Here is a 27,954-nt window from a genome sequence, read left to right on the forward strand (position 1 = left end):
GTTTAATATAGTTATAATCTGGAAAAGGGGTGAACAGGGAGTTATCTAAATTTAGATAAGATACAGTTCTTTGATTGCACGTGTCAGTTTCACTTCGGGGGTGTGTGTGCGCGCAGCTCTCAGAGATTTTTCCCTCAGTGGTACCCATTTGGGTGGCACATGCGCCCTGTGCTCTCTCAATTCTTCTTACGGCCTTTTAAGGTGGTTGAATAGTGTGGTTCTGTTGTTGTAGGTTTTTCCTATGTTTATATGGTTGTTACTCGTTTTAGTAATTTCAGTAGCTTAAACTGTTTACAGAAATGAGTTTTCTTTTGAAATGTTCCTTAATATTTTGGTTCCCGTTGCTGGGTTTTGCCTCAGTCACTGGGTTTAAAGCCCTGCTTTCCTTCAAGAAACTGATGCCAGCGAGTGACCTGCAGTCCAATTGCCTGAAGTGTCTTGGGGAATCTCGCTTCAGGGACTGTTTTCAAATTTGCAGGGACTTTAATCCAAGAACCAAGACTGAGAGGGAGGTCAGACTTGAGTTTCTTCTCATGGAGGCAGCTCTGTGTCCACCCTCAGTGCGTTCCCACTCGGGGTGGGTATCGAGTGCATCCATGTCACTCAGAAGTGCTCCCCCCTCCCAAGTGTTGGGGAAGAATGACCAGAAGATGGTCTGTAAGGGCTCAGTATCTGAGAGAGCGAGGTCCTCAGCACTGAAGTTTAGCAAGCATTTTTACAAGGAAAACAGAGTGAACTTGTGGCCAAGGTGCACTCTGAGACCATAATCTGCTCAGCAGGGACTGTCAGCATTGGCACCTCTGAGGTGGCTTCGTCTGGTTCAACAGTACAGGAGACTATATCCCAGTACTGTCTACTCCAGAAGTTTATGTTCAGCCTGGGACCTACTGAGTGTCTCAGGGTCAGCTTTGCTAACAATCCAGGAGTCTTCTTGCCCAGTACCAGCACCTACTGTAACTGGATCATCTCAGCAGTGGGTACCGTCCATGCCTCCAGTCTCTCGCCTGCATCTTTGCATGCCTCTATTGTCCAAAGGGAAGCTGGCCATGATCTTACCATTACTGCTGTCTCTGGGCTCCCAACATTAATCCCCAGCACCAATGGGAACAGCCCACTCCTTAGTCAGAAGAGGCTAATTTGTCTTCAGACTCTGAGGTTGTCTCTGTGTCACAGCCACACCAGGAACAACTCCCTTCCACTTCCACCACCTATCATCCTTGGTATTCCTGGAGGCTGTGTCTTAGCCTTCAAGAAAAGACCCATGGCCAGGTGGAAATTGGGCTTCGGAGCCTTATCTGTAGCCTTTTGGGGAGGATTGCTTTATGCCCTCCCTGCTCTTTTTTTTTTTTTTTTTTTTTTTTTCATTGAGTGAGCACCAAGATTTATCATACCAATTGCAGCGGGAGACCACTCCTGTTACTGAGCTCAGTGCCAAGAGGGAGGAAGTTGCTCAAGTGGATCTCCCTTTAACGCAATCAGTGGAGACCCCACTGCAGCCGCATTTAGCTTCCTCCTCTTCATCACCCAGTGAAGCAGTTGTGTTGGAAGGTTCCTCAACTCCCACTGAGGATTACAAGGCTCACCAGGATCTGTGTAAGAGTGTGGCTTCCGCTCTGTATATCCAGGTGGAAGGGGTTGGAGAAAGGTCTCACAGGCTGGTTGACATCGTAGCTTCTGTGAGACTATCTAAAGCAGTGGTTCTCAACCGGGTGTACGCAGAGGTCTTCCAAGGAGTATATCAACTTCTCTAGATATTTTCCTAGTTTTACAAGAGGCTACATAAAAAGCACTTGCAAAGTCAATACAAACTAAAATGTCATACAATGACTTGTTTATATCACTCTATATTATACACTGAAATGTAAGTACAATATTTATATTCCAATTGATTTATTTTATAATTATATGGTAAAAATGAAAAAGTAAGCAATTTTTCAGTAATAGTGTGCTATGAGACTTTTTTTTAATTTTTTTTTGTCTGGTTTTGCAAGCAAGTAGCTTTTAAGTGAGGTGAAACGTGGGGGTATGCAAGACCAGTCAGACTCCCAAAAGGGTATAGAAGTCTGAAAAGGTTGCAAGCCACTGATCTGGAGTGGTGGTCTCACTTAATGCAGTTATCTTGGAGCACAGCAAAGTGCTGTGGCAGTGTCTCTCTCTCCCTCCCCCACCCGCAGCAAAAAGGACCAAGTGCAGATATTTTGTCCCTTTTCAGGGATTGAGTATTTTTACACCCACCCCCCTCTGGGGTCATTGGTGGTCTTAGCAGCTAATGAGAGAGCACGCCAGGGTCAGCAGGCATTTACCCCAGTAGGAAAGGATGCACAGAAGCAGGATCTCTTTGGCAGAAAACTTGATTTGACAGTGGGCCTAAAGTTTAGGATTGTTTACCAGCAGGCTTTGCAGGGATGTTACAAGTTTAGCCTCTGAGACAATATATTAAAACTTAAAGACAAATTGCTAGAGGATGCAAGGAGGGGATTTCTCATCATGTTGGATAAGGTTTAATGAATGGCCAAAACTTCCCTTCAGATGTGGTTGGACATTGCTGAACTCTGCAATTAGAGCCGTGGTATTGGCCATTACAAACCACAGATGCTTATGACTTTAGTCATCAGGTCTTCACCAAGGTATCTGACAGACCATAGGGAATCTGCCTTTTGACATGTTGTTGCTCTTCTCTGAGCAGACAGATGACAAGCTGCATAGTCTAAAGAACTCACGGGAGATGTACAAATCTTTGGGCATACACTTTCACCAAAGAGAAAGCAATTCTTCTATTCAGCAGCCTCCCTGTTTTCACATCTTGTCACCAAGACCGAGCCAGGAAAAAAGGCTGAAGTTGTAGGAGAAGACCATTCCCTCTTTCTTCAGCAACAGCTCCTGGTTCATCCAGACAGACTAAGAGTTCTAAGCAAACATTTTGTCAAGGGCAGCCTACCAGTTTCCAGGGTGCCAACCTCTCCTGTCCCACTGTTTGCCAACCAGCTATCCCACTTCGTAAGCCTAAGTCTCAGTCCCACTAGAGACCAGTGGTCTTAAGCATAGTGGAGTTGGGATACACCCTTCATCTTCTTCCCATCCCTTTTCAGGGATCACTCTGAGGAGGAGGTCCTCCTTCAGGAGGTGCAATCTCTTCTTTAGCAGGGGCCATAGAGAAAATTCTTCAGTTATACAGAGGGAAGGTGGGTTTTGTTTTGTGTAGTGTTTTGGTTTTTTTTTTAATTCCCACTATTTCCTGATCCTGAAAGCAAAGGAAGAATTTGCTTCCATACTAGAATTTTCATGGTCACACTGATTTCCATTAATCCCTCTCTGGAGTTACAGTACTACCATTTGTCCTGGCTGCAGATCCACAGGTGTTCACAAAATATATGGTGGTTGTGGCAGCATTCTTGAGGAATTCAGTTCATTTCCCTACTTGAATGACTGTTTTGGTGAGAAGATGGTGCAAGGCTCAGGTGCTGCGTAGCATGTCTGTCATCCAGTCAACATTTGACGTGCTAGGGTTGCTCATTGACACTGAGAAGTCAATTCTTTCACAAAAAATAGTTGATAGGAGCAGTCTTGGACTCTGTGGAAGGAAGGTCTTCCTTCCTTCCACAGATAAGATTCCAGACAATGCTGGCCATAGCTTTAGACCTGAAGGCCCATCCTACCAGACAGCACAGATTCGCCTCATTCTGCTGGGGAATATGGCCTCATGCACTTAAGTAGTTCAGTTTGCCAGGCTTCATCTCTGGAAGTTGCAAGAGTGGTTGACATCTGTGTACTCTCTGATCTGCCATCCCTTAGACACAGTGGTTTGGGTGCCCACTCAAATCTTGGCCTCTCTAGACTGGTGGACAGACCTTTCAAATGTGTGTGAGGGGGGTTCTATTTGCTCCTCCTTAACCAGCTTTGACCCTAGTTATGGATGCTTCTGCCCTAGGTTGGGGGTCTTACCTGGGATCCCTGGAGACTCAAGGCTTATTGTTGGCTCAGGATTTAACTTTGCATGTAAATGTCAAAGAATTCAGGGCCATCCAGCTTAGCTTGTCAAATCTTCTTTCCCTATGTCAGAGGAAGAAATCTGTTCATGCTCTCAGACAACACAGTGGCTATGTCCTGTGTGAACAGGCCAGGAGGGCCCCAGTCAACTCTGCTATGCCAGGAAGTAACATGGCTGTGGGAGTTTTGTATCACTAGCTCAGTCTATCTCAAGGCCTCTCACCTTCTGGGTGTTCAAAACCATCTGGCAGACTGGTTTGGGGTGGGAAAGAGAGGGCTTTGCCCTTTGTACCTTCACGCAATGGCATGAAGCAGCAAAGGGTGCACATGTTGTCCCGATGGGTATCACTAAAGTAAACATCTCTGGCAACTGCGCACTGAGTGAACACATACCTGAAATGTAATGGACATGTGCAACACATCTTGAAGAAACAGTTTCAGAAGAGGTTAGTAACCATTTCTTATTTAGGTTAATAAAGTCTAGAGACGACTGTGTGAGGAATTTCAAAGGGACCTAATCAAGCTAGGTGAGTGGGCAATATAGCTGTATTTATTGAACTTAAATTTGTTTATTAATGTACATATGAGGGGGAAATAACAGCTAAGAAAGGGACAGTATAGTACACAAATATTTGAAAATTGTAAGCATCAAGGATAAGAATTTTTAGGAAAGTATACCACAATAAGGATAAGAAAAAGTAAGCATTCTGAGAGAAACTTTCTACAATTAGGTTTATTACAATGTGAAATAATTTCAAAAGGGAAGTGGTAGAAATGCCTTCTCTTGTTCCATTTTAAGTGTTCCTGGACAAAGCTGCAGTAAATTGACAGTAGGGAATCATTTTGCATGATCAGAAATCTGATAGAAAAGACGTACAGTATTTCTCTCTCTTCTGTGGAAAATTTTGTTTTGTGTACATAAAGTGATTAATTGCTTTGATAGCAGTCTTTACATAAGAAACATTAGAATGACCATACTGGTCAGACCAGTGATTCATCTAACCCAGAATCCTATCTTCTGACAGTTGCTGATGCCAGATGCTTCAGAGGGAGTGAATAAAACAGGGCAATTTATCAAGTGAACTATCCCTTGTTGTCCCGTCCCAGCTTCTGTCAGTCAGAGGCTTAGGAACACCCAGAGCATGGGGTTGCATCCCTGACCATCTTGGCAAACAGCCATTGATACCTAACCTCCATCAACTTATCTAATTCCTTTTTTAACCCAATTATACTTTTGGCCTTCACAACATCCCCTGGCAATGAGTTCCACAGGTTGACTGTGTTGTGTGAAGTAGTACTTTCTTTTGTTTGTTTTAAATATGCTATCTATTAATTTCATTGGGTGACCCTTAGAAATGTGTTATGTGACGGGGTAAATAACAATTCGCAATTCACTTTCTACATACATTCATGGTTTTTATAGACTTCTATCCTATCCCCCCTTAGTTGTCTCTTTTCTAAGCTGAACGGTCCAGTCTCTCTCCTCATATTAAAGCTGTTCCATACCCCTAATTGTTTTTGTTGCCCTTCTTTGTACTTTCCAATTCTAATATCTTTTTTTGAGATGAGGCATGCAGTATTCAAGGTGTGGCCGTACCACGGATTTATATAGTGGCATTAGGATATTATCTGTTCCTTTCCCAATAGTTCCTAACAATGTTAGCTTTGACTGCCATTGCTCATCGAGCAGATGTTTTCAGAAAACTATCCCCAGTTATGTCAATATCTTTCTTGAGTGGTATCAGCTAACATAATTCTGTATGTATTGTTGGGATTGTGTTTTCCAATGTACATCACTTTGCATTAATCCCCATTGAATTTCATCTGCCATTTTGTTGCCCAATCATCAGTTTTGTTAGATCTCTTTGTAACTTTTCAGTCAGCTTTGGACATAACTATCTCAAGTAATTTAGTATCTTCTGCAAACTTTGCCACGTCACTGTTTATTCCTTTTTCCAGATCGTTTAGGAATATGTTGAACAATACTGGTCCCAGTACAGATCCCTGGGGGTCACCGCTATTTATCTCTCTCAGTTGTGAATACTAACCATTAATTCCAAGCCTTTGTTTGTTTCCCATTTTTTTTAACCAGTAACTGATCCATGGGCAGACCTATCCTCTTATCCCATTGTTACCTATTTTGTTTAAGAGCTTTTAGTGTGGGACCTTGGGAAAGGCTTTTTTAAAAGTCCAGATATGCCTTATCAGTTGGATCACCCTTGTCCACATGCATTTTGACCCCCTCAAAGAATTCTAATAGATGGGCAAAACATGATTTCCCTTTACAAAAGCCGCATTGACTCTTCCACAGCATATCATGTTAATCTATGTGTCTGATAATTCTGCTCTTTACTATAGATTCAACCAGTTTGTCTGGTACTGAAGTTAGACTGACTGGCCTGTAATTGCCAGGGTCGTCTCAGGAGCCTTTTTTAAAATTCAGTATTATATTAGCTATTTGCCAGTCATCTGGTATGGAGGCTGATGTACGTGATAGGTTACATACCAGAGTTCTGCAGTTTCATATTTGAGTTCCTTCAGAACTCTTGAGTGAATACCCATCTGTCCTGATGACTTGATAAATTGAATAGTATTAGTTTGTTCCAAAACATCCTCTATTGACACTTCTATCTGGGACTGATCCTCATATTTGTCACCTAAAAAGAATGGCTCTGGTGTGGGAATCTTCCCCCACATTCTTTGTAGTGAAGATGGATGCAAAAAATAATTTAGCTTCTCCACAATGGCCTGGTCTTCCTTGAGCGCTGCTTTTAGCACCTTAGTGATCCAGTGGCCCCACTGATTGTTTGGTAGTCTTCCTGTTTCTGAGGTACTTAAAAAAAAAAAAAAAAAAAATTGCTGTTAGTTTTTGTCTTTTCCTAGTTGCTCTTCAGATTCCATTTTTGTCTGCCTACATATACTTTTACACTTGACTTCCCAGAGTTTATGCTCCTTACTGTTTTCCTCACTAGGACTTGACTTCCAATTTTTAAAAGATGGCTGTGTCTAGCTGCTCCAAGAAGCAGTCACTAATGGTGTCTACAAATTTTATTTCTGTATCCCATCCTGAGGTGACGTGAACCCAGTCAAGATGGGAGTAGTTGAAATCCCCCATTATTATTGGGTTGTCTGGTTTTTTTTGTAGCCTTTCTAATCTCCCAGAGCTTTCCACACTCACGGTAGTAATCATCCTGGTCAAGTTGTCAATAGTATATTCCTACTGCTATTCTCTTATTATTCAAGCACGGAATTTCTGTCCATAGAGATTATATGGTACAGTTTGATTCATTTTAAGATTGTTACTATACTCCACTCTATGCTTTCTTTCCTATATAGTGCCACATCCCCACCAGCACTACCCACTGTCTTTCCTGTATATTTTGTACCCTGGTATTACTATGTCCCATTAATTATCATTGTTCCACCAAGTTTCTTGGATGCCTATTACACCAATATCCTTGTTTAATACCAGATACTCTAGTTAATACTTCTTAGCATTTAAACTTCTGCATTTGTGTACAAGCACTTATAAAATAATTTGTCAGTCTTTAGTTGTCTGCCTTCATGTGATGTAATCGAATGGGACTTTGTTTGTTTGATTGTTTCTCTTCAGCTTCTACATGTACTTTATTAACTTCTATCTTCTCCTTTTTACTAGGATAAAGAGTATTCCCTTTAATAAATCCTTCTCTAAGGGATGTATCTGTCCAAACCATGTGCTTCTCCACACCTGTTGGCTTTCCCCCAATCCTTAGTTTTAAAAACTCTTCTGTTATGCTCCTCTGGGGAGTTCGTCATGAAGCTTGTTCATATAGAAACTAGTATCTGACAGATGTTAGTCAGTATTCATTATTTTAACAACCTATCCTCATCTGGAGGAGGTCTGGCAATTAATGTACTCATGAAAATTTTCACACAGCCAGAGAGAGAACATCCTTGAAGATGGGAAAATTTAGCTGCAATGTTTTACTGCTTAAAAAAACTTTCTATATATAAATGCAGATTAGAGTGGTTTAAATGACTCATAGTTTTTTGTTTTGGGGTTTTTTTTGTTTTGTTTTGTTTTTTCTTTTTTTTCATTTCTTTGTGCTATTATTATTTTATTCTCATGCTTAGATACCAAGGTATAAAGGACCTCGTAGACAGAAAAAGTGCTTGGACAAGGCTGGTGAGCAGGTAAAATGCATGAGAGAAGAAGATGCTGGCAGGTGCTTTTAGTCTTCCTTTAGGAAAAAACAGATTATACTAAAAAATAAAATTGACAATGCAAACACTAAAGTTTATTATAATTTAGCTATTAATATAGTATAAAGGTATAGAAATGGCACTCTAAGGCACCATACTTAGAATATTGTATACATAAAAAGCTTACTACATAAATCATATTAACAAATTATGAAAAATTAAGCTTTCTGTTGGGCACTTCATTGTTAACTAATGCTGTTAAAGTGTGGAGGGAATGACAACCGCATGAGTTTAAGTGTAGACTGTCTTCAGGTTTGAATTTCTAGGGTTTTTTTTTTTTTCTTAATGTTGCATTAATTTGGCATACCCTCCCAAAACTAATCTGAGAAGCCATTAACCTTCTCCTTCAGAACCCTCCTTAAGATCCATTTTGACCTTGTTATCGACAAGACATCACCAGGTGATAATGGGTAGATAGAAAGCTAGTAGGGATAAATTATATTTAATTGTAAAATAAATCCTTTAAAAATTATTTGGAATGATTATGTATGTGCTTTTACTACAGTCCTGCTTACTCATCCTCTCCCTTTCCTCTTGTTGCATATTGCATTTGTTTCTTGTCTTTAAATGATGACCAGATTCTGCTACCCTGATTTATATTTAGTACTTTACTTTGCATTCTCCTATTAAAACTGGGAGTGATTGTAGGTTAAGGTACCACTCAATCTTGGTAAGGGAAGTGGGCTCTTACTGTATAAAGATGGTATAAGTCAAGACTATAATTCATAGTTGCTGCTGTGTATTTGACCTTTCTGAAAAAAAATTTCACAGCCACCTTTCAGAGTTTACGATCTTTGTTCTTTTCTGTGTGTTTTGCATTAGAGTATATGAATAGATTAATTGTCAAAATTGATTTTATTTTAATGTGCTTTATTAGTTACTAGGCTTGGGAATAGGATCTTAAACAACTAACCTTTTAAGAATTAGCTTTTTTAAAAAATATTAGCCAGTTGAGTTTTAATTTAGAAAAAATTGTTCCTGGTTTGCAACCTTGTCTGTCTGCATCAGATTTCCACTAATTTTTACAATCCCTTTAAAAAATAAATTTAATTGGAAATATTGATAAAACTTCAGTTTTAGCAGTATTGCCATATAACATGAGGTGTTTTGCTCTCCCACTGTAATATATTCCTTGAACGAATAATTTTTCAAACTCTCACTCTTTTGCCTTGTAATGTGGTTCGAGATTAGCTAATAAACACTTTTGGAAGATAACCTGTAAATCAAAAATGATCCAACTTCCCCTGCACATACCACTCTCTACCACTTCACATTTAAAATGTCTGACTTTTTAGGATGTTTAATTTGAAAAAGAGTGTGTGGGAGAGAATGATATAAATGCTAAAACCCCATGTCTGTTAGTTGACTTGCCTCTCAAGTACTTGTAAAATGAATGAGTTTTCAATTCTGTATTAAAATTTGTCATTAAAGAAGGTATTATGGAATGGCAGTAGCTCCATAGTTAAGGTTACAACAATATTTGTATTATAAGATGAATTTTCAACATTCCTCTAAGTCCGTGGTTCACATCCAGGTGCACATGTACCCTTTGGGGGGCACACAGAGGTCTTCCAATGGGCATGTCAACTTATCTAGCATCTAGATCAGGGTTTCTCAGCCTGGGGGTTGTGACCCCAGGGTCCACAGGACAGGATGTGTTTGAGGGGGGGTGGAAGTGCAGGGCCAGCGTTAGAGGATGGCAAGCAGGGCAGTTGCCCGAGACCCCATGCCACAGGGGGCCACACAAAGCTAGATTACATGCTTTAGTCCCGGGCGGAAGGCGCTTAAGATACAGTGCTGCGTGGCAGGGCTCTTGCTTCAGGGGTACAGTAGTCTGGAAAGGTTAAGAACTGCTGCTCTAAGTTCCTTCAGAGACATTTCTTCTTCAGACTCGATGCAGACTTATCTATGGACAAACAGTAACTCTTCTGGCCACTTTGAAGTGAATTGGCCAAACTATTTTTGAAAAGGGAAGTTGGAAAACTAGGTATAATTCAGATGTGGGGAAATTACTATAATGCTTTTTGTTATGTTTAACTTTCAAAATGATGTGCCTTATTCCAAAGACCTTGCAGAAATCTAGTGACACTTTGCAGAATCGAGGCTGCATATAATCGTTCTCTTCTGTGTTAGAATTGTCAGAATTCCCTATGAGGCTGCTACTTAGGTCTGTCAGACCATGTAATGCTTACATAGGGTCTGCAGGATGTTGTAAAGATAGTAGTTCAATGTTTTTCTAACTGTGTAAGAGAGTTTCTCATGAATAACCTCACCCTCTAAATAACCAGTCATCCAGTAACTGTTTCAAATTATTTCATTCTGCACACCTGGAAAAGTATCACTGGTGTTCTGTGCAATGTCGTTTGAGAACAAAATACTTCTGAATAGAGCTGGTTGGAAAAATTCCAGTATAAAACTTTTTTGTCAGAATTTGCTGATTAATTGAAATCGAAAAGTTTCATGGAGATGGTTCCATTTTGATTAAATTCCTTTGAAACCTAGGCAAGAAACATGCCTGGCTGTCTGCTAACTTGCTCACCCAGCTCCTTGGCAGCCTGGGCTCCTAGGGTTTCTGAGGTCTGTCCCTCTGGGGCAGTCCATAATGTAGACTTGCCTTGGAGATGGGGCTCCAGTCTCTTTAGCAGAGAACGTAGACATTTTGAGATTTTTGTTCCAAAGGGGAGGGGGGAACTTACACAAAATGGAATTATCTTTCTCCACCACGCTCTACTTCTGAATTCCCGCCTTCACTGACTACCTTTAAAGTAAAAAGAAAAGGAGTACTTGTGGCACCTTAGAGACTAACCAATTTATTTGAGCATGAGCTTTCGTGAGCTACAGCTCACTTCATCGGATGCATACCGTGGAAACTGCAGCAAACATTATATACACACAGAGATCATGAAACAATACCTCCTCCCACCCCACTGTATTGTTTCATGATCTCTGTGTGTATATAATGTTTGCTGCAGTTTCCACGGTATGCATCCGATGAAGTGAGCTGTAGCTCACGAAAGCTCATGCTCAAATAAATTGGTTAGTCTCTAAGGTGCCACAAGTCCTCCTTTTCTTTTTGGGAATACAGACTAACACGGCTGTTACTCTGAAACCTACCTTTAAAGTGCGATTCTACTCTGAAAAGTGACTGTCTAAAAATAGCAATTTCTTAATCAATGGATCTGTTTCTTGTATGCATTCAGAGTCATAGCTGCTGAATATTAACTAATAAGTTTTGATTGTATTTTATTCCTGTTCAACTTGTAAGAGCCAATGCAACTCAGAGTGAGTAAACAGTATTCCATCCTTTCTTGTGCATCATCAAACTAATTGTTTAAGTTCCAATCATCTACACTTTTCAAAACCCCTTTGATGCCAGTGGGTTTGTGCAGTTGTCACTAACAGCACAGTTTGGCTTAACTGCTTGTGTTGCATAAGAAGGAAGGAAGATAATTCTCAGTTTATATTGACTTTGTGCCATAACAATTAGAATAAACAGCATTTTACTAGGAAAAATGAGCATATATGGTCATGGAAGTCATTGGGAAACATGGAGTGCTGTGGTAGCATAGTCACTTTGCATAGTTCTGCACATGAATACTTTGCACTGATATTTTGTTTGCAGTGGTGGTGTTGCCTTGTGGGTCCCAAATATGAGAGACAAGGTGGGTGAGGTAATATCTTTTGTTGGACCAATTTCCGTTGGTGAAAGTGACAAGCTTTCAAGCTCCACAGAGCTCTTCTTCAGGTCTGTGGAGCTCAAAAGCTTCTCTTTCACCAGTAGAAACTGGTATAATAAAAGATATTACCTTACACACCTTGTCTCTTGCATTTATATGGTATCTTCATAAACATTTATTTTGCAACATCCCCTATGGTAGGTAAATATTGATAACCTCTTTTTTTTATACTGTAGATGGGAAATAGAGAGAGAGAGAGGTTAAGTACCTTGATTATGGTTGTGCAAGTTAGTCTTGGAACCAAGTTTAGAATACAAGTCATTAGCTCTGTCCCATAAATAATCCAGCTGTAGAGCCCCCATACTTAATCTCTCTATCTCGATATTCCGACGCTATCTGTTAACTATGTTCGCAAGGTTAAAATCAATTACTCAGAAATTAGGAAATAACAGAATTAAGATAGATAGAAGTGGAAGGCTGAAACATGCCTAGTTAGCAACTAAATTGCCTACACAAAATAACTTTTTACTAATTTTAGAGTAAATTTTTCTGCACTACAGTATTTTTAGTTCATTTGACTTTGCTTCTAGATATAACCTATATTATAAAACCCTACAGAGGGAATAGAATAGAATTTTTTTTAAAAAAGAGCTCTTTAGATGGCTTTGAAATAGGATTTTTTTTCTTAGTTGATACAACTTTATGGGTACAAAAATAGAAATATTAAATCATTTAATTTGAAAAATTTTGATTATGTGGATAACTTGCATAGTGTATGTTCCCAGATGGTCCTTTATTAACAATTGGACTGCAGTTCAGTCATGAGAAACTATTTCCATGACTTCACTCAAGGAAAGGCATTTTCCCTTCTGTAAATTTGATTTTTTTTTTTTTTTTTTTTTTAAAGGTTGCTGAAACCAGTCAAAGTGATACAAGTATCTCATCAGGAGAAACAAAGAGCAAAAGCAGCATTTACTTTCTTCCCAATGAGACAAAGCTAGTTTCTGAACCGCACCACAAAGACTTAAATACCAAAGAAGAAAGTGATCCGGCTGTAGATGAGGATGACATAGAGGGAGATTCTTTTTTTGATGATCCCATACCCAAACCGGAGAGAAACTATGGCTGGTAAGTAAACTGTGCTCCATAGTTAACATTTATTTTATGCTTAGTAGGTTTGGGTTAGATGTGCTATTTGCACATAGCCTCTAGTAAAAGGTGGTGTGTAGGTGCACTGTAAAACACCCTGCTTGAAATGCACAATACTTTCTGGGGCTCCCTGGTTGCACTGGTGAGTAATTTTCACCCTTTTGGGGATGTCGCATCATTCCCTTCTGATACTAAGACAACTGATCTGGCTGGTGGGGTTGGAGAAGGGCAGTGGAGCCCTTGGCTCTGTTAACCCCTGCTCTTTCCAACCCATTTGATGCTAGGAGTGAGTATCTGAGGTACAAACCCTATGCTCCTTGAGCCCTGGAGATGCAACTCTGGCCAACCTTAAAGTAGCTGCACAAGTGGGAGGGGAGAACCTTTATTTCTCTGCATAACTTCATAAAGACTGGCAGAATCTAACCCACAATACTGGAGTAGGTAAGAAAATATTGGTAGCGCGCACACACACATACACACCAGCTTCATACAATACAAGTATTAGGAAAGACTCTTTTGCTCTTGGAAAAAGTTCCCTTTATACAAATCAGTGTTCACGTTTATTACCCAGTGTGTCCAAGCTGACTTGTTTTCAGTAGATTAATTGTTCTTCTGGAACATGTCAGCGTTGCAGGCCCAAACATTTTAGGGCACTTGAGGTTACGTAGTGTCGGACAATGAGTGAAATGATATTTTGAAGTGCAAGTCTGACTGAAAGGTGCAAAGGTATCAAAGCCCACGTTCTCAGTCCCTTGATCTTGCTGCACCTCTGGGCAGAACCATTTCCACTGTGCTGTGTTAGAACAACTTCAAAGTTTGGGTGGGCCAAAAATGCACCTGAGGAGGATTGATGTAGCAGGAGGTTGCCCCATCCATTCCCACTCTTTCCCTTTTACAGTGGCAACAAGCAGCGAGGTGGTCTAATCCAGTGGCTCTCAACCTTTCCAGATTACTGTGTTTCCTTTCAGGAGTCTGATTTGTCTTGCGTGCGCCCCCCCCCCCCCCTAAGTTTCACCTCACTTAAAAACTGCTTGCTTACAAATCCGATCTAAAAATGTAAAAGTCTCACATCGCACTATTACTGAAAAATTGCTTATTTTCTCATTTTTACCATATAATAAAATAAATAAATTGGAATATAAATATTGTACTTACATTTCAGTGTATATGGAGTAGTATGAACAAGTTATTTTATGAAATCTTAGTTTGTCCTGACTTCACTAGACCTTTTTTATGTAGCCTGTTTATAAAACTAGGCAAATGTCTAGATGATTTGATGTACTCCCTGACAGACCCCTGCATATCCTCAGGGGTACACATACCCCTAGTTGAGAACCACAGGTCTAAGCCCTCTTATGTTGGCCCTTCAATATCAGATGCTCATCCTTACACTAGAAGGATCCTGGTGTGGCACAAAGTAACGACATCATTCTCCCCTCTATTTCTAATAAACTGGCACACTCCTTTCAGAAAGGGATTACTTATGACTGTTATCTAGTAGGAAATAAAAATTACAAGATATGCTCCTATAATATATTTAAAGAGCAGCTGACTTCTCATGAAAAATATTGAACTACATTACAAAGAACTCTGCTATTATTCTTTTGGTAATTTTTTCTTTTTTTATCAGTAGCCATAGCAGAATTAAAATAACATCTTTGATTTGCTCCTGCTTATTTAAGAGCTTAAGTACACTTTTACCCCAATATAACATGGTCCTCGGGAGCCAAAAAATATTACCACATTATAGGTGAAACCATGTTATATCAAACTTGCTTTGGCCTCGAGCGTTTCCATTATTAATAGGCACTTCCCTCCCCCTGACTGACTCCTAAGCCTACTCCGTCTCCCCCCGGCTCCTTGTCCCCTGACTACCCCCTTCGAGACACCCTCTCCCTCCCAAGACCCCACCCTCATCTAAGTCCCCCTGCTCCTTGTCCTCTGACCACCCTGCCCCCAGAACCTCTGAGCCATCCAACCCTCCCTGTCCCCTGACGGCCCCCCAAGACCCTCTGCCCCTTATCCAACCCCTTGGCCCCAGCCTGGCACCCTTAACATGCCACTCAGAGCAGCATGTCGGAGCCAGACGCGGGAGCGTGCAGCCCCACCCCCCAGAGCGCTGCTTTACCACGTTATATCCGAATTTGTGTTATATCTGGTTGCGTTATATCGGGGTAGAGGTGTAATAATTGATTCTAACATCATGTTAATTTCTACAGCCAACTGATTGTGAGGTCATAAACTGGGATATAACAATAGGTGGGAATACCAGTGTCAGAGATCTAATAATTGTGCATGATCTTTAAACTGGCGGCTTTAAAATATTAAAATGAAACTTTCAAAGGAATTTGTTCCTCCAGTCATTGACTCTGAGATGGTGATAGTGTCTCTCGAAGCAGGTAGATTGCCAGGATTGTTGCAATTTCCAGCATATTTATCTTGTCAGATTAGCTTGGCTTTTAACTGACATCATGGTTCATAAGTAAGGCTACGTTTTTGACACCGATATTTTTAGTAAAAGTCATGTACAGGTCATGGGCAATAAATGAAGAATTCACGGAAGTCCGTGACCTCTCCTTGACTGTTACTAAAAATACCCATGACAAAATGGGTAGCCTGGGCAGCTGCAGGAGAGAAGAGGCTGGGAGCTCCAGGGTCCCCCTCTGCTGGTGGCTCCAAGCTCTGGGGATCCCCCTGCCGCCCACCGCGGCCGAGAGCTCTGGGGAGCTGCTGGGAGCTACCGGGGATCCCCCCTGCTGCCCGTTGCGCCTGAAGTCACAGATCTTTGGAAGTCACGGATTCTGTGACCTCTGTGACTAAATCACAGTCTTATTCATAGGTCAGAATTACACATCCAGTGCATCTGTGTTAATTACCGTCCTTGAAAACTAAATATAACAATCATGAGTGCAAATTCTACAGTTCATAGACCAGTGTTCGTAATCAAATAATTCAAAACAAAAGACATTAAAAATGGCCATACTGGGTCAGACAAAAGGTCCATCCAGCCCAGTATCCTGTCTACTGACAGTAGCCAATGCCAGGTGCCCCAGAAGGAGTGAACCTAATAGGTAATGATCTAGTGATCTTTCTCCTGCCATCCATCTCCACCTTCTGACAAACAGAGGCTAGGAACACCATTCCTTACCCATCCTGGCTAATAGCCATTAATGGACTTAGTCTCCATGAATTTATCCAGTTCTCTTTTAAATCCTGTTATAGTCCAAGCCTTCACAACCACCTCAGACAAGGAGTTCCACAGGTTGACCATGAGCTGAGTGAAGAAGAACTTCCTTTTATTTGTTTTAAACCTGCTACCCATTAATTTCATTTGGTGGCCCCTAGTTCTTATATTCTGGGAACAAGTAAATAACTTTTTTCCTTATGCGCTTTCTCCACACCACTCATGATTTTATATACCTCGATCATATCTTCCCCACCCCCCCTTCTCCTCTCTTCCAAGCTGAAAAGTCCTAGCCTCTTTAATCTCTTCTCATATGGGACCCGTTCCAAACCCCTAATCATTTTATTTGTCCTTTTCTGAATCTTTTCTAATGCCAGTACACCTCTACCCTGATATAACGCTGTCCTCGGGAGACAAAATCTTACCGCATTATAGGTGAGACCGCGTTATAGCAAACTTGCTTTGGCCCCCTGACTGCTCCGACCCCTATCCACACCCCCTACCTCCTGATAGGCACTCAAAAGCGGAGCAACACTGCCTCAGCCCATTCCACTCTGCCACCTCCCAGCTGTGGCGCTCTGCTCCCCACTGCTGGTGAGTGCAGGGGTTGGGGAAAGGATGCCCCCCGTACTCACCTGCAGCGGGAAGCAGAGCGCCGCAGCTGGGAGCTGGCAGAGTAAAGCAGGCTGGGGCCAGGCTGCTCCGCTTCCGGCTGCCTGGGAGGTTAGGGAAAGGACGCCTCCCCTCCCTCCCCCCATTCCCACCGTACTCACCCGCAGCAGGAAGCAGAGCAACGCGGCCCCAGCCCACTCCGCTTTCCTTGCCTCGGCCCTAGCCATGTCGCGAGGGGGGTCCCGCACTCACCTGGGAACTGGCGGAGTGGAGCGGGTTGGGGCTGGGCTGCTCAGCTTCCGCTGCTGCCGGTGAGTGCGGGGGGATCCCTTCCCCAAGCCCCCTCCCCCAAGCGACGGAAGTGGAGCAGGCTTCTCCCGATCCCCTGCTAATCCCCCAGGCCACTCTGGGACTGCGGGGCCCCCAGAAGTGCCCCCCCAGCTCCTGTCTCCCAGACCCAGGGGGGGAGCTCCTGACCGCCCCCGAGACCCTCTGCCCCTTATCCAACCCCTTGGCCCCGGCCTGGCACCCTTAACACACTGCTCAGAGCAGCGTGTCAGAGCTTTACTGCCTTGTATGCGAACCTGTGTTATATCGAGTCGCGTTGTATCGGGGTAGAGGTGTATATCTTTTTTTGAGATGAGGGGACCACATCTGTACTTGATATTCAAGATGTGGGCGTACCATGGATTTATAGAAGGGCAATAAGATATTCTCCGTCTTCTTCTCTATCCCTTTTTTAATGATTCCTTATATCCTGTTTGCTTTTTTGACTGCCGCTGCACACTGCATGGACGTCTTCAGAGAACTATCCACGATGACTCCGAGATCTTTCTCCTGATTAGTTGTAGCTAAATTAGCCCCCATCATATTGTATGTATAATTGGGGTTATTTTTTCCAATGTGCATTACTTTACATTTAGCCACATTAAATGTCATTTGCCATTTTGTTGCCCAATCACTTAGTTTTGTGAGATCTTTTTGAAGTTCTTCAGTCTGCTTTGGTCTTAACTATCTTGAGCAGTTTAGTATCATCTGCAAACTTTGCCACTTTGCTGTTTTATCCCTTTCTCCAGATCATTTATGAATAGGTTGGTCCTAGGACTGACCCTTGGGGAACACCACTAGTTACCTCTCTCCATTCTGAAAATTTACCATTTATTCCTACCCTTTGTTCCCTGTCTTTTAACCAGTTCTCAATCCATGAAAGGATCTTCCCTCTTATTCCATAACAACTTAATTTACATAAGAGCCTTTGGTGGGGGACCTTGACACAGGCTTTCTGGAAATCTCAGTACACTATGTCTGCTGTTCAGGAATTTTACTACTACAGTATTACTTTAGTACATAAGTGGTCATCAGTTGTTAAAAGGCCAATGACTTGAATGGTAATACTTATTGCTACTTGAAAGATAAGAGTTCAAGAAAAGAAGCCTTAGTTATGCAGCAAAACTAAATTGCCTTATATAGAACAAATCTCCATGGCAGAAAAGAAACAAGGTTTGTCAAATTACATGGAATATGCTAACGATCTATTTCCATATCAATTTTACATACATTTTTAGACTTGTGTATCTTAATTTGGTTTAGGTAGCATGCAGATATTAATAGCAATTTCATAGTAAGGCATCTTTGTGTGTGCAGATTGTGGTAAATGAATTAGCAAAATGCTAATTAGCAAGGTTCTACAGATTTTGGGGACTTATTGTATGTGTAGTAAAATAATAGTTTGTAATCTTCCTCCATGGTGGATCAAATTTTGTGTGTATATACATGTAATGTGGAGTCATTATAAATGTATATAATGTCCTTATAAACTTGTTTAAATATACATTAAACTCACCAAAACCATAGAAAGTTAATGCAAAATTAGATTCTGCTCATACATCATTTCATTAGATGAGCGTAAAATACATTACACGAAACCAATCACCACTTGGTCACTGAGGATATTTTCTGGGAATGGTGAAGATTAAACTTTGACTTTCAATGTGCTTGTTGCATCTTTTATTTGTAAATAATGTGGTAATTCATGTTCCATTCCTAAATGTAATAGCAGCTAAACCAGTTTATCATGTGGCAATGAAAGAAATCCATTTTGTTGCAATCTCAAGGGGCATGCTTTCTACAACACAACTGTTACTAGTTTTGTTGAACAAAAGTGATCATAACTCAAAAAGAAAAGGAGTACTTGTGGCACCTTAGAGACTAACCAATTTATTTGAGCACAAGTACTCCTTTTCTTTTTGCGAATACAGACAAACACGGCTGTTACTCTGAAACCTGTCATAATTCAAAAACTGGTTGATATATTTATTTATGCCCGAATCTTTTCCTCTTGGCTGCATGGTATTTGTGGGGATAACTAAAGGCCCTCTGATAAAAATAGTGATACTGAAGAAGATGCAAGAGATCTGTTTGTGATAGAAGGCAGGCAGAAGTCTGTGAATAGGTGAGAAAATAACTTCCTTATTGCATGTCTTGCTTGACGCTTCTACCACCGACTTCCAGTAGAAAGTTTTTGGCCTTTTTTAGATTGTAGAGCAAATATTTCCTTCGCTTGATCTTTTGCTACATACAGTATTGTTTCTAGTTGCATACATATTTAATGGATGGTAGAAGAGAGAGTCACATATCTAGTTACAAATTATTTCCCTTTTTAGGAAAACAGAGTCCAACAAACAAGGAGGAAGCCTTGCATCTCTTTCTGATGCACCCCCACTAAGGAGTGGGCTAAGCTCCCTTGCTGGAGCACCTTCACTAAAAGAGCCTGACAGTAAGTATAATATTGAAATCCTTTTGTATCTTGAGTTAGGGCAGGAGAGAAGGGGGATGGACTTAGATGATCTTGAGATCCCTTCCAGTCCTACATTTATAATTATAAATGTCTGTAAGTGTTTGCAGGATTGGCTCTTAAAATTGGAATATAATTTTAGCCTATAGAAAAATATACTAGATTTAATTGGTTGATGGATGTATTTAAGTGTGCTCTTTTTTCTTTCTTTTTCTTTTTTTTTTCCAAACAATAACCAAACGTATTTCTGATTTAAATTTTTTTTGGTTACAGATGCAAATAGAAACTCTGTTTTGAAAGATCTACGCTTGGTGAATGCAAAATTTGGATCTCTTGAATTAGGCAAGTGGTTGTTGAGTATGAAGGAACGTAAACATACTAGTTTTGATATGCCTACATTTGAGTTCTATTTCAGCTCCTCAAGGAAACTGAGACACTGAAATATACTGATACTGGGCCAAAACCTGCTGTCTTACTTTGGTAAAAGTTCCATTGGAGACAGCAGGAGTCTTGCTTGAGTAAGAAGCAAGATTTGATTCATTATTCTGTGTACAGAATTCCTAACTGGCAGGAATTACTTGTGTGTGTAAAATAATTCTGGTAGAAACATACAACAGGAACTCAAGCCATCCCATGCATAAATTTTGGTGATAATTTTGTAGTTGGTCTGCTTGTCAGTAAGGTATTGTTGACTAGAACACCAGGGGAAAACCTACTGTAAGAAAAAATAAAATGTCTTGTCTTGTAAAGCAGCTTAAGTCCATATGATACTAGCTTTTATGAAGCATTTCCCCATATTGCTATTAATGTTACATAGTTACTTTTTTGGAAATTGTAATATATTCCTGGATATATGCTTGATGACATCAGTGTCCAGTTACCATTGTTTTCAATTCTATGGCAAAAATACATAAGACTTTGTAAATTTATCCAGCATGGAAATGCATCTCGGAATTAGTGTTCACTTAAGATCTTTATTGAAAATGGTAGCATAGGCTTTTAAGGGCAGATTTTTAAAGGCACAAGTAGAAGTTAGGCATGCAACTCTCATTGGCTTTCAGTGGGATTTAGGCGTCTGTAATTGCTTTTTGTGTCTTTGAAATTCTCCCAATTATAGTATCAACATAGAATCATAGCAATGTCCAGCCCCTTGCACTGAGGTACATCTAGACTATCCTTGACCGGTGTTTGTCCAACCCGATCTTCAAAACCTTCAATGATACAGATTCCATAGCCTCCCTGGAAGCCTGTTCCTGAGCATAACTACTGTTATGGTTAGAAAGTTTTTCCTAATATCTAACCTAAGCCTCCCTTGCTGTAGATTAAGCCCATTACTACTTATCCTACCTTCAGTGGACATGGAGAACAATAGATCGCTGTTTGCTTATAACAGCCCTTAACTTATTTGAAGACTGTTATCAGCTGTCCCCTCGGTCTTCTTTTCTCAAGACTAAATATGCCTCATTTTTGTAGCCTTTCCTCATAAGTCAAGTTTTCTAAACATTTTATCATTTTATTTGCTCGCCTCTAGACTCTCTAATTTTCCCACATCTTTCTTAAAATGTGATACCCATAATTGGATACAGCACTCCAGCTGAGACCTCACCAGTGCTCGGTAGAGCAGGACAGTTATCTCCTGTATCTTAGGCCTTATCTACACTGGGGGGGAATTGATCAAGGTTGCGCAACTTCAGCTACGTGAATAATGTAGCTGAAGTCAACATACTTAGATCTACTTACTGCAGTGTCTTCGCTGCGGTAAGTTGACGGCTGACACTCTCCCATCAACTCCGCCTGCACCTCTCGCATTGGTGGGGTACCAGAGTCGACGGGAGAGTGCTTGGTGGTCGATTTATCGCATCTAGACTAGACGTGATAAATTGACCCTCCCCCCCACTGGATCAATCACTGCCCATCGATGCAGCACGTAATGTAGACAAGCCTTTACATATAACATTCCTGTTAGTACACCCTAGAATATTGGCCATTTTTCAACTGCATCACAGTGTTGACTCATACTCAGTTTGTGATCCACTCTACCCCCCCCAATTCTTTTCAGCAGTATTACCACCTAAATAGTTATTTCCCATTTTGTAGCTGCACATTTGATTTTTTCCTTCCTAAGTGTAGTACTTGTCTTTATAGAAGTTTTTCTTGTTTAATTCAGACCAGTTCTGTTTGTCAAGGTCATCTTGAATTGTAATCCTCTTCCCAAAGTGCTTGCTACCCCTCCCAGCTGGGTGTCATCTGGAAATGTTACATGCATACATTTCACTCTGTTATCCAAGTCATTAATGAAAATGTTGAATAGTACCAGATCCAGAGCTGACCCCTGCAGCCCCACTTGATACACCCTCCCACTTTGACAGCGAACCGTTGGGGGGAGGGATAGCTCAGTGGTTTGAGCATTGACCTGCTAAACCCAGGGTTGTGAGTTCAATCCTTGAGGGGGTCATTTGGGATCTGGGGCAAAAATTGGGGCTTGGTCCTGCTTTGAGCAGGAGGTTGGACTAGATGACCTCCTGAGGTCCCTTCCAACTCTGGTATTCTATAACTACTTTTTGAGTACAGTCTTTCAGCCAGTTGTGCATACACCTTATAGTAATTTTAATCTAGATCACATTTCCCTAGTTTTCTTCTGAGAATGTCAGGTTGGACTTTGTCAGAAGCTTTAATAAAATCAAGATATATCACATCTACTGCTTCCCCCCATCCAGTAGGCCAGTAACCTTGTCAAAGAAGGAAATTATATTGGTTTGACATGATTTGTTCTTGACAAATCCGTGCTGGCTATTCCTTATAACCCTAGATTCCAAGGCCAGAAGGGACCATTGTGATCACCTAGTTTGCTCTCCTGTATAACACAAGCCATAGAACTTCTCTAAAATATTTCCTACATGCTTATAAATTGACAGTTTGTTTCGGTATCTTTCCAGGTATCAAAGTTAGGTTGACTCGTCTATAATTCCCTGGATCATCTTTGTTCCCCTTTTCAAAAATAGGTTCTATGTTTGCCCTTTTCCACTCCTCTGGGACCTCACCCATCTTCCATGAGTGCTCGAAGATAATTTGCTAACCGTTCTGAGATTGCTTTACTTCGTTCTTTAATATCCTAAAGATGAATTTCATCAGGCCCTGCCAACTTGAATACATTTAACTCCCCTAAATCTTCTTTAATCTTTTTTTCCCTATTTTGTCATACATTCCTTCCCCTTGTTGTTATTAACAGGGCTGTCAAGTGAGTTAAAAAAATTGATCGTGATTAATTGTGCGATTAATCACGCTATTAATAATAAACACCATTTATTTAAATATTTTAGGTGTTTTCCAAATTTTCAAATATATTGATTTTAATTATAATACAGAATACAAAATGTACAGTGCTCACATGATATTTGTTTTTAATTACAAATACATGCATTGTGTTTAAAAATATATATATATATATTTTTCAGTTCCCCCATTACAAGTACAGAAATATAATTTGATCTCTTCATATTTCCTGCACAGGGAATCTGTTTTGTTCAGTAAAATACTTTTTTCATTATTTAGGAACTGGAGATGAAGATGAGTATGTTGATGATTTCAACAGGTAAGAGGGAAAAATACTTATATTGCTACAGGGTAATATTTAATGGATAGTAAACATGATTCAGTTTTCTAATTACATTGAACCAGAAGTAGGTTCCATCCTATCATGATCAGTTTGACAATGCTGCCATCTGTCTGTTACACATTTGTGAATATACATCTTTCTTATACTTTCTGTAGGCAGGAGTGTCTTGAAAACCTGTCCTTAGGATGCTGACAAGCTTTAGGGTTTTTTAATCAAATTAAAAAGCCTCTTCTCAACAATACATTTTTATCATTTACTTTTTTATACATTTTAATTAGTATTTTTAGCTAACTTTAGTCCAAATTGAATCTTGCATCTAAAAAACTCGGCAGCATGAAGGGCAGACAATTGAGCAATAACATTTAAGGCCTGGATCCTACAATATACATGGCACAGCTTATTTCTCACAGCTTAATTTAGTTACAGGTGTATTCTCAAATATTTTTATTTAAATTTCTGTTCTGTAAAAATGGCGCTATCTAACCTAAACACTCTTCCCTATAGAGGTGTGTGAGTGTGGTGGGAATTCTTGTACAGCAGAAAAAGAAAATCTAATTATTTTCACCTTTTATTCATTTTTCTGTCATTAGTACCAGTCATCGCTCAGAAAAAAGTGACATCAGTATTGGTGAAGAAATAGAGGAAATTTCTGTGGAAATAGACGACTTGAATGCCAGTGATAAAGTATGACTTTTATTGTCTGGATATGCTTTTAATCTTGTCTTGGATGTGGTGATTAGATGTTGGGTTCTCCTTTCTGGACAATTGTCATTATGTAATAAACCCTTTGGGCACAGGTGGATATAGTCATGCCATTCATTAAAACTGCCTTCTATTTATAACCATTCATTTACTAAAAAAGAAAAGGAGTACTTGTGGCACCTTAGAGACTAACAAATTTATTTGAGCATAAGTTTTCATTAGGGTTAGAGTCTATACTGACTCTTTTTAAGAAAAAAAAACAAAACAATTATTTGATCTAACTGTGCAGTAACAGTTGAGAGGTTTTCTTGTAATCTTTCAGCTTATGCAAGAGTTTTTATTAACTGCCTCAGTTGTGCTCATATTTTCATTATTCAGTACTGGCTATCAAATTTCCATACCTCTGTCTGCATTGTTAGAGTATATTCCCTTTCTAAACCAGAAGACTTTAAAGTATTTTTGCTGGGCTTCTGTTGAACTCTGAGATATTACAATTAATAGGTACTGCTTCCAGCTGAATAGTTCTTTGACAGCATGCTAACAGCCTATTGCCTAGGTCACCTTCCAAAAATTTTCAGTGCATTTTTAAAATTGTAAACAGGGCAAGTGACTCCAAATCTACTTTATTTTAAATATTTTTTTTCTCATTTGAACCAATTGCTCTTTATTTGGTTGGAAAAGTAAAGCAGTGGCATTAGGAGCCCAATTCTATAAGGTACTTCTCATTAACTTAATGGGCAGTTGAATGCACACGGTATCTCATATGTTGGAATTGATACCTTTCAGACAGGGCCGTAAGCTAGCAAGATGCTTTTTGCAGGACTGTATAGTTTAATAGATTTAGAAATCTAAATAAATATATCTTGTCTGGTTGATTTTTGTTTACTCTTCTAGCTTGAAGACCTCACGCAAGATCTTACCATTTCTCAGTTAAGTGATGTTGCAGATTATCTAGAGGATGTGGCATAGAACTGGACAGTAGAGATGTTTCTAGTGCTGGATTGAGGACTCTTGTGGACTGCTATTTTCAGACAATCATTCTTTGCTGGAATGTCTGTTCCCTATTTGTGCCTTGTGTTTCAGAAAGACTGGAGGTGTACAGAGCGCTTATAAAATCATAGTAAGAACTAAATGAAATAGTTAATTCCAGCTTGAGTCTAATATTGGAATTATTGTTCTTCGTCTGGTTCAGCAAAACTTTTCACACAAGGAGTTGAATTTTTTCCGGCTGGATGTCCATTGCTGGCGATGGATACACAAAATCATCAGTCTATAGGAGAACATAACTGAAGAAATCAGCAAAGCTGCAGAACTTCTACACAGATGTATGTCTTTATAATGAATTTACACTGTTATGGTAACGGTCTGATTTTTAGCTAAGATAAGCAAGAAAACTTAAGAGTTACTGCTTCAACTTACTAAAAACTTCAGCAGGAGAGTAAAAGCAGTCTCTGAAATTTACATAATATCTAATAAATTTGCCTCAGTACCTAGTCACTTCTTGCCTACTTTAAGGGGTCAAGATTTTTCAGAAGTGACTAGTGATTTTTGGGAGCCAAACTTTAGAGGTCTGCAAGGGGCCTAGTTTTTAGCATTTTCTGGAAACCAGGCCCCTTTAAGGTGTCTCCAGCTGAACAGCCCAAACTGAGGCACCTAAAATCAGTAGGCACTTCTGAAAATCTTGGCTGAAGTATCTGTCAACTCTGAACTTTCTTGTTTTAATGTATCTGTCAGACCATTAACGTTACTCTAAACTACTTTTTGTGTGTGATAATTTCATTAATGTTAACACCTGTTAAAATCCTAATAAAAATGTGAGATTCCCTTATGATCCATAGATCATAATACAAAATAGCAAAATTTCTGAGAAGAGCTGTTTAATGGTTTGTGGAGTTCATGTTACTGGGGGGGGATCTTAATTTGTATTGACTCACTTTCATTGTTAAAAATCCATGTTTCTTTTTAAAAAGGAGCACCAAAAAAGTGTGAAGCAATTAAACTTCTCTGTGTATCAGAATCTAATGACAGATGAACAGATTTAAACCCAAATATTTAAAAATAAATACCAGGCCTAAGATATTGAACACACTAAGTTACAGCCAGGAGCACATTTCTGTACTTCCATTATCAACTCTTGAAAAACAGAGTCAGTAATGGAAACATTGACAGTTCCTTAACTATACTGTCATGCATGGCGCTGCTGTAGTATATAGGTCATGGACATTTGTAATACTGAAACAAGCCTTCAAAATGTGTACTTTTGGAGCATTGTTAAAAAAATACATTGGAAAAGATACATGTCAGTGAATATAAAGATAAATTAATCACCTTTTTGCAGGCTTTGTAACTTTATTTCAGGTAACCTAGCCATTTCAAGAACAGTAGCATGCAAGACCATATCCACTGGTACAGCTTACAGAGCTGCTTTACTTTGATTTGAGTCTGACTCAGGCTCTTACACACTGAGCTAGCAGATGTGAGGCTGTATTGGAAGGTTATACTTATACAGTAGGTAGATTATTTGAGGGCAGAGGGGAAGTGTGACTTATTTATATCTATCCCCAAATAGCCAGCATAAAGCAACAGAACATGAGCCATGGAATCAACATCTTACCTTGTGGCGTAATGTAGCGGTCTTGAGCACAGAAGAGAGACTATCCCATAATCTACATGCCACAGCCTTGAAGTAGCAAAGATCTTGTAGCAATAACTACTGAGGCTGAGATTCTTTAAGATGTGGGAGATCTTGTGCCTAGAATTACTACCTGTAAAGGAGGACATGGAAAAAAGAAAGCAGCAGCATGTCTGAAGGTGTATTCTTCCACTAGAACTTCCACTGGAGGCACTTAGAACATAAGAACAGCCATACTGCATCAGACCAAAGGTCCATCTAGCCCAGCATCCTGTCTTCCAACAGTGGCCAATGCCTGGTGCCCCAGAGGGAATGAACAGAACAGGTAATCATCAAGTGATCCATCCCCTGTTGCCCATTCAGAGCTTCTGGTAAACAGAGGCTAGGGACACTATCCCTGTCCCTCCTGGCTAATAGCTATTGATGGACCTGTCCTCCATGAACTTACCTAGTTCTTTTTTGAACCCTGTTATAGTCTTGCCAGAGGCTGTTGTGAAGGCCAAAGAGTTCTACCGGTGACTGTGCACTGTGTGGAGAAAAAAATGCTTCCTTTTGTTTTAAACCTGCCTATTACAGTAAAAGCTGTGTTATCTGGCATTTTACCAACCAGAAAGCTCTAGAAACCAGCATTTCTGATATCTTCCAATACAAATCTTCAATCTAGTAACTGGGACTGATGCTGAAGCTATTCAGGATCTGAGTATTTCCTAGAGCAGTCAGACAACAATTGAGTTAGCCAAGAAGAGCCAAATGCTGTTCTTTCTGTTTGTATCCGCCATTGTGATCGGTCGGTTTATTACTCAGTGTATTGTCCTGTGTTTATCGTAAAATATCAACACAACCCTACCATTATGGCTTCCAAAATACCAGCAAAAAGCAAAGGAGAGAAGAGTAAGAGATTGTTGACATTAAAACAGAAAATAGATATCTGTACATGTCTTGAAAAGGGCGAGAAAAGTTTGTTCATTTTATTGTATTCTAATTCTTTGAAAATTGGTAATCCATTGGTAAGTATAACTCTTAGTTAACAGGAATTTTATCCAACATGTTAACCAACATGATGGATAACAAAGTTTTTACTGTAATTTTATTTGGTGACCCCTACTACTTGTGTTATGAGAAGGAGTAAATAACACTTCCTTATTTACTTTCTCCACACCAGTCATGATTGTATAAACCTCTATCATATCCTCCCTTAGTCATCTCTTTTCCAAGCTGAAAAGTCCCAGTTTTATTAATCTCTCTTCATATGGCAGCCATTCCATACCCATAATCATTTTTATTGCCCATTTCTGAACCTTTCTAATTCCCATATACATATGTATGCAGTATTCAAGATGTGGGTGTACCATGGAT

General features: G+C 40.0%; 1 protein-coding gene across 5 annotated transcripts in view; it reads left to right on the forward strand.

The window, feature by feature from the left end:
• Positions 1-26,853, forward strand: part of CEP43 (centrosomal protein 43) — a 50,910-nt gene extending 24,057 nt beyond the window's left edge. The window contains exons 6-13 of one of the 5 annotated variants that reach the window (XM_073337914.1): positions 8,104-8,163; positions 12,817-13,037; positions 19,226-19,306; positions 19,518-19,630; positions 19,922-19,990; positions 23,201-23,240; positions 23,855-23,948; positions 24,861-26,853. In XM_073337914.1, coding sequence (XP_073194015.1) covers positions 8,104-8,163; positions 12,817-13,037; positions 19,226-19,306; positions 19,518-19,630; positions 19,922-19,990; positions 23,201-23,240; positions 23,855-23,948; positions 24,861-24,935 — 753 coding nt within the window. In that variant the 3' untranslated portion in view covers positions 24,936-26,853. The remainder of the gene's footprint in view (positions 1-8,103; positions 8,164-12,816; positions 13,038-19,225; positions 19,307-19,517; positions 19,631-19,921; positions 19,991-23,200; positions 23,241-23,854; positions 23,949-24,860) is intronic. The other 4 variants (XM_073337913.1, XM_073337915.1, XM_073337916.1 and 1 more) reach the window with 4 other exon arrangements.
• The last annotated feature ends 1,101 nt before the right edge of the window (positions 26,854-27,954 follow it).

Source organism: Lepidochelys kempii, chromosome 3 (assembly GCF_965140265.1).
Source record: "Lepidochelys kempii isolate rLepKem1 chromosome 3, rLepKem1.hap2, whole genome shotgun sequence".
Lineage (NCBI taxonomy): Eukaryota > Metazoa > Chordata > Testudines > Cheloniidae > Lepidochelys > Lepidochelys kempii.